Consider the following 15,044-nt stretch of genomic DNA (forward strand, 5'->3'; position numbering starts at 1 on the left):
TGTAGGAAGACATTACAAGAAGATATACCCAAACCCCAAAGCCCTCCAAGCTCAGCAGCGTTCCTGGGCCCTGTATGTCAAACAGACACCCCAGCTACCATGCCAGGTCAGCAGAGGACACAGAAGCCAAGAGTCTGCCCTGTGCACACATGAGCATTGGCGAGGGGATGCTGCCAAGGCTGCACTGCATGCACACCGGCTGAAGGCAGTCCCCCATAAGGCAGAAAAAGCCTTTATTTAATCTGTGAGCTTGTCCAGCCAGAGATCCTACTCCTTCTCTGAAACGTGCAGTGCTCAAAGCCGTGTCATCACTTTGAGTCTGCAGGGAGGATGCACCAGGTACAGACCCCTCCATGTACAGACCTGAGTGTTTGGGCCAGGCCTATGCCCACAAACACTGGCACACGCCCTGGCTGCTTCAGCAAGGGGACACTGAGCTCTCTGACTCCAAACAGGCCCCCAGCCATGCACAAGAGCAGCTTAAGGAACCCAGACACATCCAAGCATGTCCTCCCAAGTCAGTGTCTCCCCTGCAACTGAACCAGAGCTCAGAACAACCCCCTAGGGCTGGAGATGTGGCACACCACTTCTTGCCGAAGACAGGTTTCCACCTCCAACCAGCCAAAGAGAGACTGTCATTGCTGCCACACTGATACCTCAAGGTTTTGGTGGTGAGGGCAGTCCCCACACCCTGGGACAGGGCACACAGGGCACGCCTGGTCTCCCTATCACCACTGCAATGACAGCCATGACTAACAAGCCAACAGCATCCCTGGCACAAGAGCTCCAGCAAGCCAACTCCACCTTGGCCAAGCAGAGCACAGGGCCAACAGTAACAACAGAAAATAGGGTCCCCCACCCCAGGCTGTCAATCCACAAGTTCCCCCTGATCCCTGAGAAGCTCTGATCCAGAGCAGGTCCTTGCACCGATCCTCACAGCCTTCAGCCCAAAGCACTCACAGGGTAGTAGTCAGCAACATTTTTGACTTGTTCGTAGTCATCTGCTCTAGCCAGCTGAGCCAGGCCCTCAGGGTAGAGTTTGCCACAGTGCGGGAACAGCTTTGCTCGGTCCTCCTTGGACAGCTCAGTACCAAATGAGTTAATGGTGATAATGAAGGCCCTCCGGTCAGCTTCAAACTGCGGGAAAAGAGTGGTTCACCTTGGGATGCAGCATCTTTGCCAGAGGCCAGCAGATACCAATGCTGCTCTGAACAGAGCCACATCAGAGGGCAGCATGAACAAGCTGCCTGGGACACATACAGTTATCCAGTGCTCAGCCAGGGCAGGCTACATGCACAGGCTCCCAGTATGCCCAGTAGATGATGCTTGGGGAGCAGTCAGGTGAGGGAATTCCCACCCCAAGGCACAAGCCAAATCACTGAGCAGAACCCTGCCAGGTCAAGGAGTCTCTCTCACCTAGTGTCCCCGAGCCCTGCACATCCCACAGCTAGCCTTGGCACAGAGACAGGCTGTGCACTGAACAGCTCTGCTTGTTGTCCAGCTTGTTATCCATGTGAGAGGATGAAGATGTTGCCACAAAGGCAACAGATGTGTCAGCACCTGGCAAGATCAGGACTGGGGAACCAAACCTGTCCAAAGTCATGTGCAGGCACTGTTTTCCTAGGTCTCCCAGTGAGCAGGCAGAGTGTGCATGGGGATGCTGAAGAGTATCTTTAGCATCCTTAATGCTGGCAGGAAAGCTGGGCCTGAGCACAGAGCAATGAGTATCACAGCAATACCGTCCAGCTACGGGGGTTTCCAGACCTACCTCCAGGATGGGGCACATGGCATCTGCCGTGGTACCTCCCAGCACCTTGCAGAACTTGTAGAAGGACTCCAGGTAAGCCTGGAAGAGAGAGGACAGCTGAACACTCTTCTACACAGCTTCATCTACTGCCCCATAGGGTCATTCAGTAGGGGACAAACAGCAAGCAGGGATGCTCCCGGACGCTTTATAAAACAGCACAGGCATTCTCACCCCATGTGAACTTGGATGCCAAGCCCACACGAGGGTCAGTGCTTTCCCCCAGGAGCTGGAGACATGAAGGGTTGTGGTTGCGTTTGTTCAAGTGACTGTATGAGCTTACTGCAGGCAAGATCCCCAGGCAACAAGGTTAAAGCCTATTTTGCTCCTTTGAGTCATCTAACTCCAAAGCATTTACTGAAGCCTCACATGGTTTCCTGACCCTGCTCTGGCCTCCACAAACATGCCAAGCCACACAACTATAGCTACAAGACCTACACTCAGAAAGTATCGCTGTGAAAGCGGAGTCAAGAGAAGAGATGGGACATCTGTGAAGGAAACCAGCCATTCTCTGTAATTCTCTTTCCACACTGCAGCCGCTTGGTCTCCATCCCAGCTGGAGCACTGCAGAAAACATATAAGGCTAGGCACAGCTACGCTGCCTCCAGGAAATGTAATCCTTTGTGGAGATGTACCGTAATCCAGCTGGAAGATGACTGTATCTCCCAGGGGGAGCCCATGAAGGCAGTGCATGGCTAAAAGTGCTGTTCAGCAAAAACTTTCTCAGGAGAAGCCATCATGTGATAAAATACCTCCCAGGACAGAGAGCTACAACCAGAATCTCTTAAAAGGGATGGAATAACACGATGCTGAGACATCACAAATCTGCTTTGTCACAACAACTCCAGGACTGAAGATGGACCAAGAATGCACACGTTGAACACCCTCAGCCTCTGCACTAGAAAAGCACCTGGATTACTGTGTTCTGTAAATATTTGTTACCACACAGCACAAGAGGACACTGCTGGGTGAGCATCACACATCAAAGAAATATCGTCTCCAGCACTTGCCACTGCTCAAGTGCAGAACAGCACAGAGCATCAGTCTGCAGAGTTACCAGAGGAATAAGGACACGGACTATGGACTTTGCTTTTGAGGCTGACAGAAGAGGGAACCTGGGTAAGGGTTTCAGTCACTACCTCTGCCCTTCTCAGAGTTCATGCACAAACTTAAGGCTTTAGAAGCAAAAATAGGTGAACTCAAATATACAACACTGAATGAGGATCCAGTATCACAGACACCATGGAAACACAGACTGTAAAACAGCTGCACTGGGTACCCTCCCCTATGGACCCCCCGGCAGATGACAGCAATTTACAGAAAGTCTCCAGTGTCCTGAAACCCTTACCCCAGAAATGGTAGTCTCTTTGCATTTAATAATCCTTCATGGACTTTGACTTCCATGAAACCACTAATTTACCCCCTGCCTCCTGCTAGCCTCATTTGTCTGTCACCTCCAGCCTGAAGGGAAATCTGTGGCCTGTCCATCCATGTTGACTTTTCCAACACTATCCACAGTTACCACTACAGCTCTTATTCACTCCTCTTCAGGTGAGGTATCCCAATCGTTTTTGTAGTTTCCCATACAGAAGTCATTGTACCCAAACCTTTAAACGTGTCCTCCTTAGCAACTTCTCCTGTTCTGCTGTTCACATTCAGAGATGAGAGAGGAGAGGAATGAGACAGTGTTCAGGACAAATGCACCAGATGAACACAGCAGCACAGTGATATTTGTGCAGTTCTCTTCTACTGTAAGGAACAGATTGCCTTGTAGAGAGACAATTGCTTAGGTCGATCATAACCCGATGTCCTGGTTTCAGTTGAGATAATTTTCTTTACAGTGGCTGGTATGGGGCTATGTTTTGGATTTGTGCTGAAGACAATGTTTATAATACAGAGATGTTTTAGTTGTTGCTGTACTAGTCAAGGACTTTTCAGCTTCCCGTGCTCTGCTAGGTGCAGAAGAAGCTGGGAGGGGACACAGCCAGGATAGCTGATCCAAACTGACCAAAGGGCTATTCCATACCACATGACATCATGCTCAGTATATAAAGCTGGGGAAGAAGAAGGAAGGGGGGACATTTGGAGTGATGGCGTTTGTCTTCCAAGTAACCATTACGTGTGATGGAGCCCTGCTTTCCTGGAGATGGCTGAACACCTGCTTGCCCATGGGAAGTAGTGAATGAATTCCTTGCTTTGCTTCGCTTGCGTGCGTGGCTTTTGCTTTACCTATTAAACTGTTTTTATCTCAACCCTCGAGTTTTCTTGCTTTTGCTCCTCCGATTCTCTCCCCCATCCCACTGGGGGGGAGTGAGCGAGCGGCTAGGTGGTGCTTAGTTGCCGGCTGGGGCTAAACCACGACACCCGAGTTTTCCTTTAGTAGTAGGAAGGAACAAGGAGACCCTCACTGTGTAGTCTAGGATTACCTCCTTGCCTCTCCCATACATCACTCCACATTCATCCATATTGATTTGCTTGCCATATTTTATTGTCCAGTCACAAAGCTCCTTCAGCTGGTTCCCACAAGAAGGTCACCAGCAAAGGCCAACAGTCAGCCAGCTTCATTTAAACATATCCATTAAAGATGTGGAAAAATGGGAGTAAGCACTGAAGATAACAATGCCAACATGCATCTGCTGCAGGACTCCACTGCTGACCACCCTCTACACTAAGAGCTGACCGCTTACTTTTAACCTCTGCTCCCCATCTTAACCATATTTCCATTCAAGAACCTTCTCACTTGTCATTGCTGATGAGGAACCTTTGTAATTGCTTTCCTCCTATGAATCCTGCTCAAACCTTCTGTCTACATGGTCACAGATTCCTTCAAAAAACCTCCAGTAGGTCTGGAAGGTAGCACTTCCCCTTCCTATGCCAACTCCTCCTGGACGCAGGCATCCATCCCAGGCACCCACCTGCTCTGTTCTTCAGAGCAGCTCTGAGTAGATTTCAGACTTGATTTTATTTCTCTCATTTGCCTATGAAGACCATTTGCATTGTATTATACATTTTCCAGTCCCTGGGGAGAGAGGTGGCTTCAAGGGAGAGTGTGTAAGCAGCAGTTACCTCTTTCACCCTTGTGTCACCATGATTTGTTACTGACGGAGCCCCTATGTTCCCCAGGCGCTGCTCTTTAGCAAGACCCAGTCCCAGCACATGCCAAGGGATACCAGGCATCTACATTTCAATTTGGGGGTAGGAAGAGCATAATGCAACGAGGTATCAGGCCTCAAAAAGGAGATGGGAAAGGATGTGGCAGCTGGGACCCAGGAAGACACCCCCACCCCCCACCCTGTTTGCCCTGTGCTCACTCTGCTCCCTGCCTTCCCCCACCTGCCTCATCTCAACACAGAGGTCTGCACCCTGCAAGGGTGCAGGTACTTATGCGTACAGGCATACCTCCCCACGTTACAGCAAAAGACCAGTACATGCCAGAGGCCACACGCAACTGGGTATGACTGCCGACACACAGCTCCTTATCCCCTCCCTTTGCCTTCTTCCCTTCACGCCTGATCTGTTCTCTGCCTCTCCAAACAGGCCACAGCTTCCTTGGGAAGCAGAGGTCACACTGACTGCAGGCTGGCTGTGACCAGCCAAAACAAGGTTGGCAGATACAATCTGCATCCCACCCTTAATCCAGAGAGTCGAGATGGAGCGATAGCCACAGCCTGCACATAAACACATGCTTTGATACTGCCAGCTAAAACCAGACACGGCCTGCAGAGGAGACAACGGCTACCTGTGCAGGCTCAGGACAAGGAGATCCTTAGCCACTCCACATCCCTGTGCCTGCAGGACTCCTCCACCCTGGCTGCACCTTTTACACTGCTCTACCAAGAGCGTCTAACCCCAACCACAGCCACTGAAGGCTTGAGCAGACTGTTGGAGGCTCTTCTGAAAGAGCTCAAGACAGAGAGCCAAGCCCATGGAAGTCCTTCAGCCAAGTTTAAGATCAAGCCACTTTAGCCCTTTGAATGCATTTAACTACACATCTAAACTCATGTGGTTAAGGAGCAGCCTTCTCCTGCCTGCCTAGGCCCTGAGGAAATTTATTCAAAGGCAGAACTTCTAAAAAAGTCTCTTGTACAGACTCTTGACAGCCTGACAGCTCCAAAAAAAAGTCACTCTGCCTAGCTCTGGTGCCCTGGCTCTGCAGAGCTGAGCGACTGGATGTCAGGCCCCTCCAAGAGCACTATCTTTACTTTCCAGCAGATGCAACTAGTTCTTGGTCACGTTCACTCTATCACCACTCTGGGGAAGAAAAGCAGAGAAAGCAAATTTATTTTTAAATCTACTCTAAGAGGAAAATACCCTCTCCCCTTTGGTTGAAGAAAGCCATCCTAAGTTGGAGCTCCTGACCCAAGACAGAGCTGTAGTCATGCTAGGAATAAATAGGGAAGTTAACATCTCTTTCCCTTCCCAGAGACTCATTTACCTTATACAGTGTGTTTCGAATGATTTCGATGTTCATTTCATCCAGATCCTGTTCAGATATGCAGTCTTGGAAGAAAGCAGCTGAAAGAGAGCCACAGACAGAGTTATCATAGCCCTAACCAGACCCATGCCTAGCACTTTCCAGAGTTGTCAACAATACCAGGCAGAAGCAAACCCTATGTTGAGCTTGTCCCTCCTAGGCCTGGCCCTTATCTTCAGCAGCCACCAAATTGCCAGGACTCAAAACCTCAGGCTCCTCCATGGTTCCCCAGGCCACAATCATTTTTGGGGCTCTCACACCAGCCTATTCTCAGCTCTAGCCCCCAGCATCAGTGTCAGAGCACCCTATATTTAAAAATAAGCAAAACCCAAACTGTTCCCAGATGCAGGCACTGAGAGGTGACTAGACAGCTTCCCAATTGCCTGCTACAGCATGGCAGTAGCACTTAAGCATCCGCGAGACAGCAGCTAGTGAGCCCTGAGGAAGCTGGCGCTGTGCTTCTCCCTCATCCTCCAATATCTTAGTTAGATTAAGGAGGCATGGAGATGCCACAGCTCCTACAGCCCATGACACTTCATGGTTGGAGTCAGGAGCCGTTTCCCCTGGTCAGGTCTATCAGTCCTATTTCCACTTCTTTGAGGCCTTTTATTTCTCCAGCTGGGAGGTAAGCAACAGCAGACAGGATGAACTAGCATATTTGGATAGGAAGCTCGGCCTTACGTACTTTGCCAGAGTATCTCTGGGAGGGAGTTTGAGAAGTTGCTGCCACCGAAAGAACACAGATTTCAGACCCAACACATGGTACTGCAAGCTGCAGATAAAGATGAGTCTTGTACATCTAGCATAACATAAGGCTATTGTACCACTCACTTGTTAGCAAGAACACAATAAAACCCATTGATAGGACTTTTATGACTTCTTCAACTCTCACTCAGCAACCAATGTTGCTGAATTTGCTACAAAGAGAAATATGATCTTTCTCAGTTTACACAGTCCAGCTGTGGGTAAAGAACACTGCACTCACACCAAGAACTGACTGGTGCTCTGCTTTGTGTGACAAACCAGGTATGACGCAGGCTCACACCTCTGGCATGCACTACTTTTATAGCACGAGTTCCCTGGCGTGGACAGCAGCCGCACTGTGGGTCTAGAGAGTCCTGAACAGGGGTTAACCCCCCTCAACGTTTCTTTGCAACAGCATCAGAGACCAATGCCACGTAGCTGGAGGAGCACTGCTCCCTATGGCTGGCAAAAACGAAAACAGAGTGTGCCAGGACTGGTTTTCACTGCAGGACTCGCTGGCTAGCCTAGATAGCTAAGCAGTGGCTACTTCAGAGTAGCAGAGGAATGAGAACACATCTATTTCAGTTCTTGGCCCTCCAATATCCCAAATTAGGCTAACAGCAAGTCTTATTTTGCCCTGCTAACCTATGAGAGCCATTTGGGGTTAGGCATTCCTACCAAGCCACGTAGCTACTCAAGTACTTTTAGGAGGTAGAGCTGCTGTTGCTTTGCGTGTGGTCACTGGAAAGAGTGCAAGTTAAACAACTGGAGCCTGCATGCCTGCTTGTTTAGGCAACAAAGCTACTCCCCATGTTCTCCCCCTGAAGAAATGCCACACTAGATGGTACACAGCCTCAAGGGCATGGCCAGGGCAAAGGTCTGAAGATCTCAGCGAGGGCAGAAGCAGGCAAAGCTCACTCACATACCAGTGCATGAATGCAAGAGGCAAAGACCCTCAACTGCCAGCCACATTCTCCAGAACCACCTTGCCAGTGTAACAGAGCATTTTCACTCCATACACAGCTGGAGGTTTTAAGGTCTCTCAGAACTATCTTTGAAATACTTGGTTTCATCTTATTCCCAAAATGGGAAGGTTCCCACTTACTTGTGAGGAGGATTTTCTTCCCACACATCATCCCTACAGCAGGCTGAACTCGGTGACATGCAGAGCCTCTGCTCTGCTGCTGCATTGTTGCCCTACCTTGCAACCCAGATCTCAAGACATGTTTTCCCTCCTTTGCTGGGCTCTATCTGGCAAATCATTTTTCCATGACAACTACTTCACTTGCCCTGTTATTACACAGAGCACTCGCAAAAGCACTTACAGTTCTAAAAACAACTATTTCTATCAAAGACGATATGATGATTTAAAGAGTTTAGTTCTCTCTAGCAACCCCAAAAGAATGATTAATCACTGACTCAGGCGTACCTCATTACTTTTTTGCCCACAGATGCTAACCTAGAAAGTCTCCTGGGACTACCTCTCCTACTAGTGAAAAAAGACTTCCATATTTTCCTCCAGAACCACTTGCTACACCTTTTATCTTTAAAGAATATATCTGTCTGACTGGTTTCATAAGACACTTGGCTTCAGTGTCATGCACCTCCTGGTCAAGGCTTGTAGCCCTGAGACAGTATACCTCAGTGCGGGATCCTGCTATACAATGAGCTTAAAAAGGCTTTTGGAGATTTCTTTTTTTTTTTTTCCTGTTGCTGGTTGGGTGTTTTTCATATGTAAAGAGCTTTCCTTGATATAGAGCTAATTTTATCAGTTTCGGAATAAGACCAAGCATGTGCAGATCTCTGTAATTATCTACAAAAACTGCCTACAAGAAATTGCCCAATGGTCCAACTAAAAGTGCTGGAAATTAAGTGACTCATTCCAGCAGAGGACCCGATAGCCCTTCACTAAGGAAGCATGTATACCACGGGTCCCATGACAATTATTAAAAAGATAGCATTGTCTAAGACCTCTCAAACTTTCTCCTTCCTCCCTAATTTCAGGTGACGATTTCCAAAAGAGCTGGTAAATGGACTTATCTAGCAGATCAGATCTAGCTACACCTGCACTGCCATGACAGCTCAAGGCCTGGCTCACACAAAACAAATTCCCCAGCAATCCGCACTCCCAGTGTGCTGGTTTGGACATTTGTTGAAGCATACAGAGAGCTAGCTGGTCCTCCAGAGGAAAAACTGGCATAGGACAGGCATAAACCTGAACTCAAGCCCAGCCATCACAGGCAGTACAGCCACATCTGTGCATTACCCACTGCTTTGTCTTCCTGGAGCACAACTTAGACTTAGTTGAACCTAGTTAGACTGGGGGAAAAAACGGACATCTGCTCCACACACAGCTGAGAGGTATTTTGAAAGGCTCTGCTCACCCAGGGGAGTGTCCACCAGGATTGCATTGTAGAGCTCCGCAGGCGTCTGAGCAATGTTCACAGCTTCCATCTGCTCAAAACTTCCCAGAGGATGGCACTTGGGCACCAGTTCGGAGATTGAACGCTGGTGCAGGGTGCCAGTGATCAGCAGAATGACATTGTCAATCATGTAGCTGTACCTGGAGGAATGCAAGAGGAAGCCTGTCACAATACAAATACTAGAAAAAACAGCACCTGGCACCAGATGGGCACACATCTTCAGTCCCTGTGAACATCTCCAAAAAGATGCACCCTTCCGACAAAGAACTAGTAACGTGCCTCCTTAATGTCTCCTTATCATGCCAGCCTAGGAAAAGGGAGTCAAGCATAGTCCTAGGCTATGATTTATGCTACAGCTGAACCACACCACCTGGGCATCTCCTACCTACCACTGAAGATTATTAGATTGGAAGAGACTTCTGGAGGTCTCTGGCCCAATGTCCTGCTCCAAGCACGGCCAGGTCCAGCTGCTCAGGGCTTTGTCCAGCTGAACTTGGAATTATTTGCAAGGATGTATATCTCAAAACCTCCTTGGGGCTCTGCTCCAGTGTCTGACCAGACTCACAACAAAGTATTTTCCTAACAGCTACTCAGAATTTCCCTTGTGGCCATTTGTCTACTGTCTCTCATCCTAACCCCACACACCTCCACAAGAGAAGCGTGGCTCCAGCTTCCCCACACCTTCCCACAAGGTAGTTGGGAACAGTTGTCTTTCCAGCATTCCCACTGCTCTCCTCACACTGCCATGCTCTGTAGAGAGCACGTGCAAAAGCATGCATGGTAGGACACCAGGAAAGGGGAATCTGCAGACAGCTTGACTCGAGCTCAGCTTCATTGCCAACAGCACTGCTCCACCTTGCCAAGACTATGAAGAAAAGGTCACATTTCTGCAGCCCCACTCCCTTCCAAAAACAACAGGGTTAGCAGCTTTGGCACAACCATCATTCACACCCTCAAGAAACTACACACAAGCTTTTTCACACCTCTGCCATCAAAAGCTACATGCTCCTTTGCATTAGCCCATATTATGACATCCCTAACCAAGTTCTCCGCTTACATGATACAGGATTAGCAGATTCAGTCTTTGGCACTGCAGTAATGGGACATTCAATCTGGAACCACGGCACTCCACACAAGTTCCACCAACACAAGCCCTTTGTGGCTCTTCTCTCCTGTATGTCCATGTTTCTTTTGCACTCTGGGCTCAGAACTGGGCACAGCACTCCAGGTGAGGCCTCCACCAGCGCTGAGTAGAGGGGAAACATCACCTCCCAGTTCTCCCAGTCCAGCCAGAGAAGGGAGACACAGCTGGCCTGAAGACTGGGAATACAAGAAAGGCTGGTGGCCTTCTCCAAGTAGAAGGTCCAAGCAAGGGATCAAGGCATCATGTAAATACAAGGAGCTGAGAGAAAAAGTGTCCCCAGCAAGAACAAGAGTGGTGCTCTAGGCACCTTCACCATCAGCTGAGCCATAAGCCAACCAAGCTGAGAACCTGAAAAACATCAAGTGAGATGAAGTGGGTTTTTTTCAGTCAGAGGAAGATGCCTTTGCAAATGTCCCTCAGCAGCACAGGGAAGGGGCTGGAAGAGTAGGATATTTGGGATTTTACACTCCCTTGCTCTCACTGCTAGAGCTCTATCTCTAAAAAGTTAGATGATGAAAAAGACCTGAAGAAGCTCCTTGGCAGGAGCTGCTCCAAAACAAACAGGATCAGGCCTGAACTAGAACAGCAGAAGGAGCTGTGCACATCTGTAGTTGGAGCTCTGTTGAGGTTCCGGCTTCCCACATGTACTTGGGTACTGAAGAAAGGCAGCTTAAGTTCAGCACACCAGGACTGAGGCAAGGGTACCAAGGCTCTGCACATGTTTGTCAGGCATTACGATGCTGCTGGTCTTTCTGTTTCCAAGCTAACAAGGAAGACATAGTGCAGCCCTGTTTCCCTTTGAACCACATCAAAGGCAGGCAAGCAGAGCCAGTTAAAGGCAGATTTCAGTAGTTTTTATTAGATGGGCTTACTGCCTCTCAAATATGCTCAAAGGGCACGTCCATGAACAAATCCACCTTAGTTCCTCAAACAGGTGCTGCTTTTTTCTCCATGCTGCAGGGCTGGGTAACGCACCTCCTGGCCCCACTATTTTTGCAGAGAGCCTTTCTGTGTTTGCAGCCTACCTTTCCAGGGACCTTGAATCTAGAACCAGGGCAATCAGCACAAGCTTCACATACTAGCAAACCTCCTTTTGCCCTTTAATCTGCAGGGTCATTATCCTCCCTTCTGTGTGTGCAACTCTCACCACGGAGATGATTGCAATCTCCAAGACAGCAAGAAGGGCCTGTTTATGAGAACTGTGGGTAAGTCCCTTGCAGTAAACAGCTGGTTCCTGGTAAATACAAGCATCTGCACCCTCACACAGATGCATCTTGATGAGATGTGCCAGGCCAAGGATACAGCAGATCATTTCCCAGCTCCACCATCTGCCCTCAAACACGTGCAAGTTTGCTTAGTGCAGCACAGTAGCTTTTAGGAAAGACCATACACAGGATTATTCTCACCAAAGCAAGACAATGTAGGACCAAACCAAATTCATTTCTTCAACTCAGCCTGCAATGAAAGAACAGGCTAGGATCTACGGTTATCGCATGGTATGCTAGCACACCTCTTTCCTATTCCCAGCTTACCACAGATCTTTCCCTCTGAAAGATATTTGCAAGTCACAAGGAGCCTGGCCAAAGTCAACCATACACAAGGAACTGAGGGAAAGTGCCTGGAGCCCTTTCTGTTCACAGGTTTTCAGAGCAGCTTAGCTCCTGGCTTACTGGAGTCACATCAAGCTCATCCATGCCCTCCCAGTCCAGCTCAACGTGAAAGCCACAGCCAGGTTTGGGGAGAGCAGCCAAAGTCTGATCCTCTTCACATGTGAGAAGCTCCTGCTTTCAGACTGATGGTCCCAGGAAAGACAACCCAACTGGTTTCCACTGCCAGAGTGCAAAGCATGGCTCTCCTCATTTCATTTATACCCTTTAACTTGCTTGTTCCCTCATCCTTCAGGGAAGTCTGGGAAAATGCACAGTCTATAGACCAAATGCCAAGGCCTCCAAGGAGGCCCAGCAGCATCTTTTTGAAAGAGTACTTTACCTATCGAAGCTACTTAAATCTTGCTGCCAGAGAAGGATTCACCCCTGCAGGAAGAGGAGTTACCATGCGCAATATAGAGGGGAAATTTCTCATTCAGATTTCCACTGCGACAGCATTTCAAACCTTTACGATAACAAGAGAGCTGCAGCAGGACAAAGGTCTTCTCATGCCTGCTGAGGCCAGGCAGACACCAGCCCCACTACATAATCCTTCCTGATGGTTCTTATTTCCTTCAAGCAAGCCCAGACCACACTTATTCACATTCAGTCCTTGCTTCATCCCAGTAAAAACAGTCACGGCTTAGTCAAACATGACAACAAGGCAAGTCTTCTAGTGCCAGGGGAAGCTGGAAAAGCCTCTTCTCATCTGTGGAAGGGGCAACGCTTGTTTTCCTGTGCCAGGTCCCAACAAGAACCCATCTGCCTCCATTAGCACAGCTGTACTAAGACCACAGCAGAGGTCCTGGCTATGCTGGCATTTCCTCCCAGGCCCAAAGGATTAGATTTATTATGGTGGCAACAGTTTTCCTAGGGACCTCCAACTACTTGTTTAATAAAGTGGCTTTTGTCATCATCCTCCCTGTCTCCTATTAGGTTCTGACCAGCTTCAAATGTTTCAGCTTTCATGGTTAATGCATGCTGAGACCCCTCCAAGAGCATTTTATCCTTCATTAGCTCTCAGTGCAGCTAATAAAAGGACCAGACTATGGGACACATCAGAAAACAGGAGTAGTTGGTCACTTGCAACACCATGAAGTCTTACTGCAACCCACTCGGCACGGAAAAGAGATTAGGACATAGGATGGTCTGGTGGAAGCCTGGAGACAGGCAGAAGGACTGACAAGCTCCTTGGTGAGGACACTTCTCTGCACTAGCTCAGTGGGAGCACTCAGTAGGAGTTCAGAGGAAAAAGCACTACACAGAGGCTCTACATAAGCTACAGCCAGTGACACAGGGTGGCAGGGCTTTAATTAAGTGGTAAAATGGCACCTTATCTCAAGCCCCCAACCTTGCCTCCACAAAGACCGTAGCAAAACTCTCTTGGGCAAGAATGCGTTTTACACTCCTGCTTTAAGCTGCTATCTGCCCACACAGGGAGATGGACACAAAAAGAGTGGATGTTCAGTCAGAGTTTCACATGCTCAGTTACACCCTGCCTCGCTCTTCCTGTCACCCACTGAATTGAGGTGTGGTATATTCCAGAAATTCACATTCACAGAAATACAATTTTAGTTGATACTGAGAAGCATCAGTAACGTCTCACAGAAGAGTAGAATTTCTTATTAAAAGACAGGAAAGAGTCAGCAAGCATAGAAATATCATCTACAGCAGGAGCGAAATGTTGGCTTACAGCTTGCTGAAGTCCAAGAAAACCAGGGCCAGTATCTTCACTCCTCCAGCAACACCCAGTTCAGCACAACATGCACCGGGCAATGCTCACATGAAGAGAACAAAGCCAGGCTAGGATATGCCTAGAGAAGCCAAAAGGGGGGGGGTGGCGGGTGGGGGTGTGAGGAAATGTTCCTTCTAGCAGCAGCAGGTCAGAGAGATCATTCTCACTGCTGGTTTTGGGAGGTACGGTCTCAGACAGGCACAGCAGAGACCTCTCTGAGAAAACAGAGGAGAGCCAGGCCCCAAAAGCTAACTGGGGATAGTCATCCATGGATAGCCATCAAGCAGAATCAAGGAGGGCACACACAAAAGCCATGTACAGGTACTTTGACAATGTACGTCTTCCTCCTTTTGGCGTTACTCAAGTACAGCCGCAGATAAACGAGACATGCAAGAAAGATTGCAATGGCCTGCTGAATATTGGGAAAGGCTTTTTAGCAGGGGAGCACATAAAATGCATGAAAGCTCATCACATAGGGCATTTATGACTTGGCCTGAAGGCACTTGGGCATAGCCCTACAAAGCAGCGACCCCAAGACAGTTAGGGCTTCTCCCTCCCCCACTTACTAATCTAATCTAATCATAAAGAGTCATTGTCCTACAGCAGATAGGTTGGGTTTTTATTGCTTACTGCTCCAGGATACTAAAGAAACCATAAACAATACTGCAAGTGGTCACAAAGCATGACTAATGACGGAACATTGCATGACCTGCGTTTCTCAGGGATCCTCTGAAAGCCTTGCCAAACTGTAGCTTAACAGCTGCTCTGCAAGGGGTCATAAGGACAGCCCTCCGCATCAACAGTGAATGCAGAGAGCAGCGGGCTGATGCAGAAGTGCATAGCAGGGAAGAACCAGGCTGCAGCTCGGGGGTTTTGCCAGGATGGGTTAAGGTATTGCATTGCTTAGGCAACTTTAGTGCTTTCCAAAACCAGCATTAGACTTTAATGAAGACTAATGCTAGCAAGGCAAAAGTCACTACGTGATTGCATTGGGCAGTTACTCAGATTACTGTAGAAGCATGTGTTTATTTTGGGATGAAAAAGGGAAATCTCCAGCAGGATCAGAGCAGTGCT

General features: G+C 48.6%; 1 protein-coding gene across 1 annotated transcript in view; it reads right to left on the minus strand.

The window, feature by feature from the left end:
• Window positions 1–15,044, minus strand: part of ATP6V0D1 (ATPase H+ transporting V0 subunit d1) — a 38,437-nt gene that overhangs the window by 3,352 nt on the left and 20,041 nt on the right. Inside the window, exons 3-6 of the mRNA XM_075510424.1 lie at window positions 9,407–9,585; window positions 6,240–6,319; window positions 1,769–1,846; window positions 961–1,137 (exon numbers count right to left, since the gene is read on the minus strand). Coding sequence (XP_075366539.1) covers window positions 961–1,137; window positions 1,769–1,846; window positions 6,240–6,319; window positions 9,407–9,585 — 514 coding nt within the window. The remainder of the gene's footprint in view (window positions 1–960; window positions 1,138–1,768; window positions 1,847–6,239; window positions 6,320–9,406; window positions 9,586–15,044) is intronic.

The sequence above is a fragment of the Mycteria americana genome, chromosome 8 (genome assembly GCF_035582795.1).
Source record: "Mycteria americana isolate JAX WOST 10 ecotype Jacksonville Zoo and Gardens chromosome 8, USCA_MyAme_1.0, whole genome shotgun sequence".
NCBI classification, from domain to species: domain Eukaryota; kingdom Metazoa; phylum Chordata; class Aves; order Ciconiiformes; family Ciconiidae; genus Mycteria; species Mycteria americana.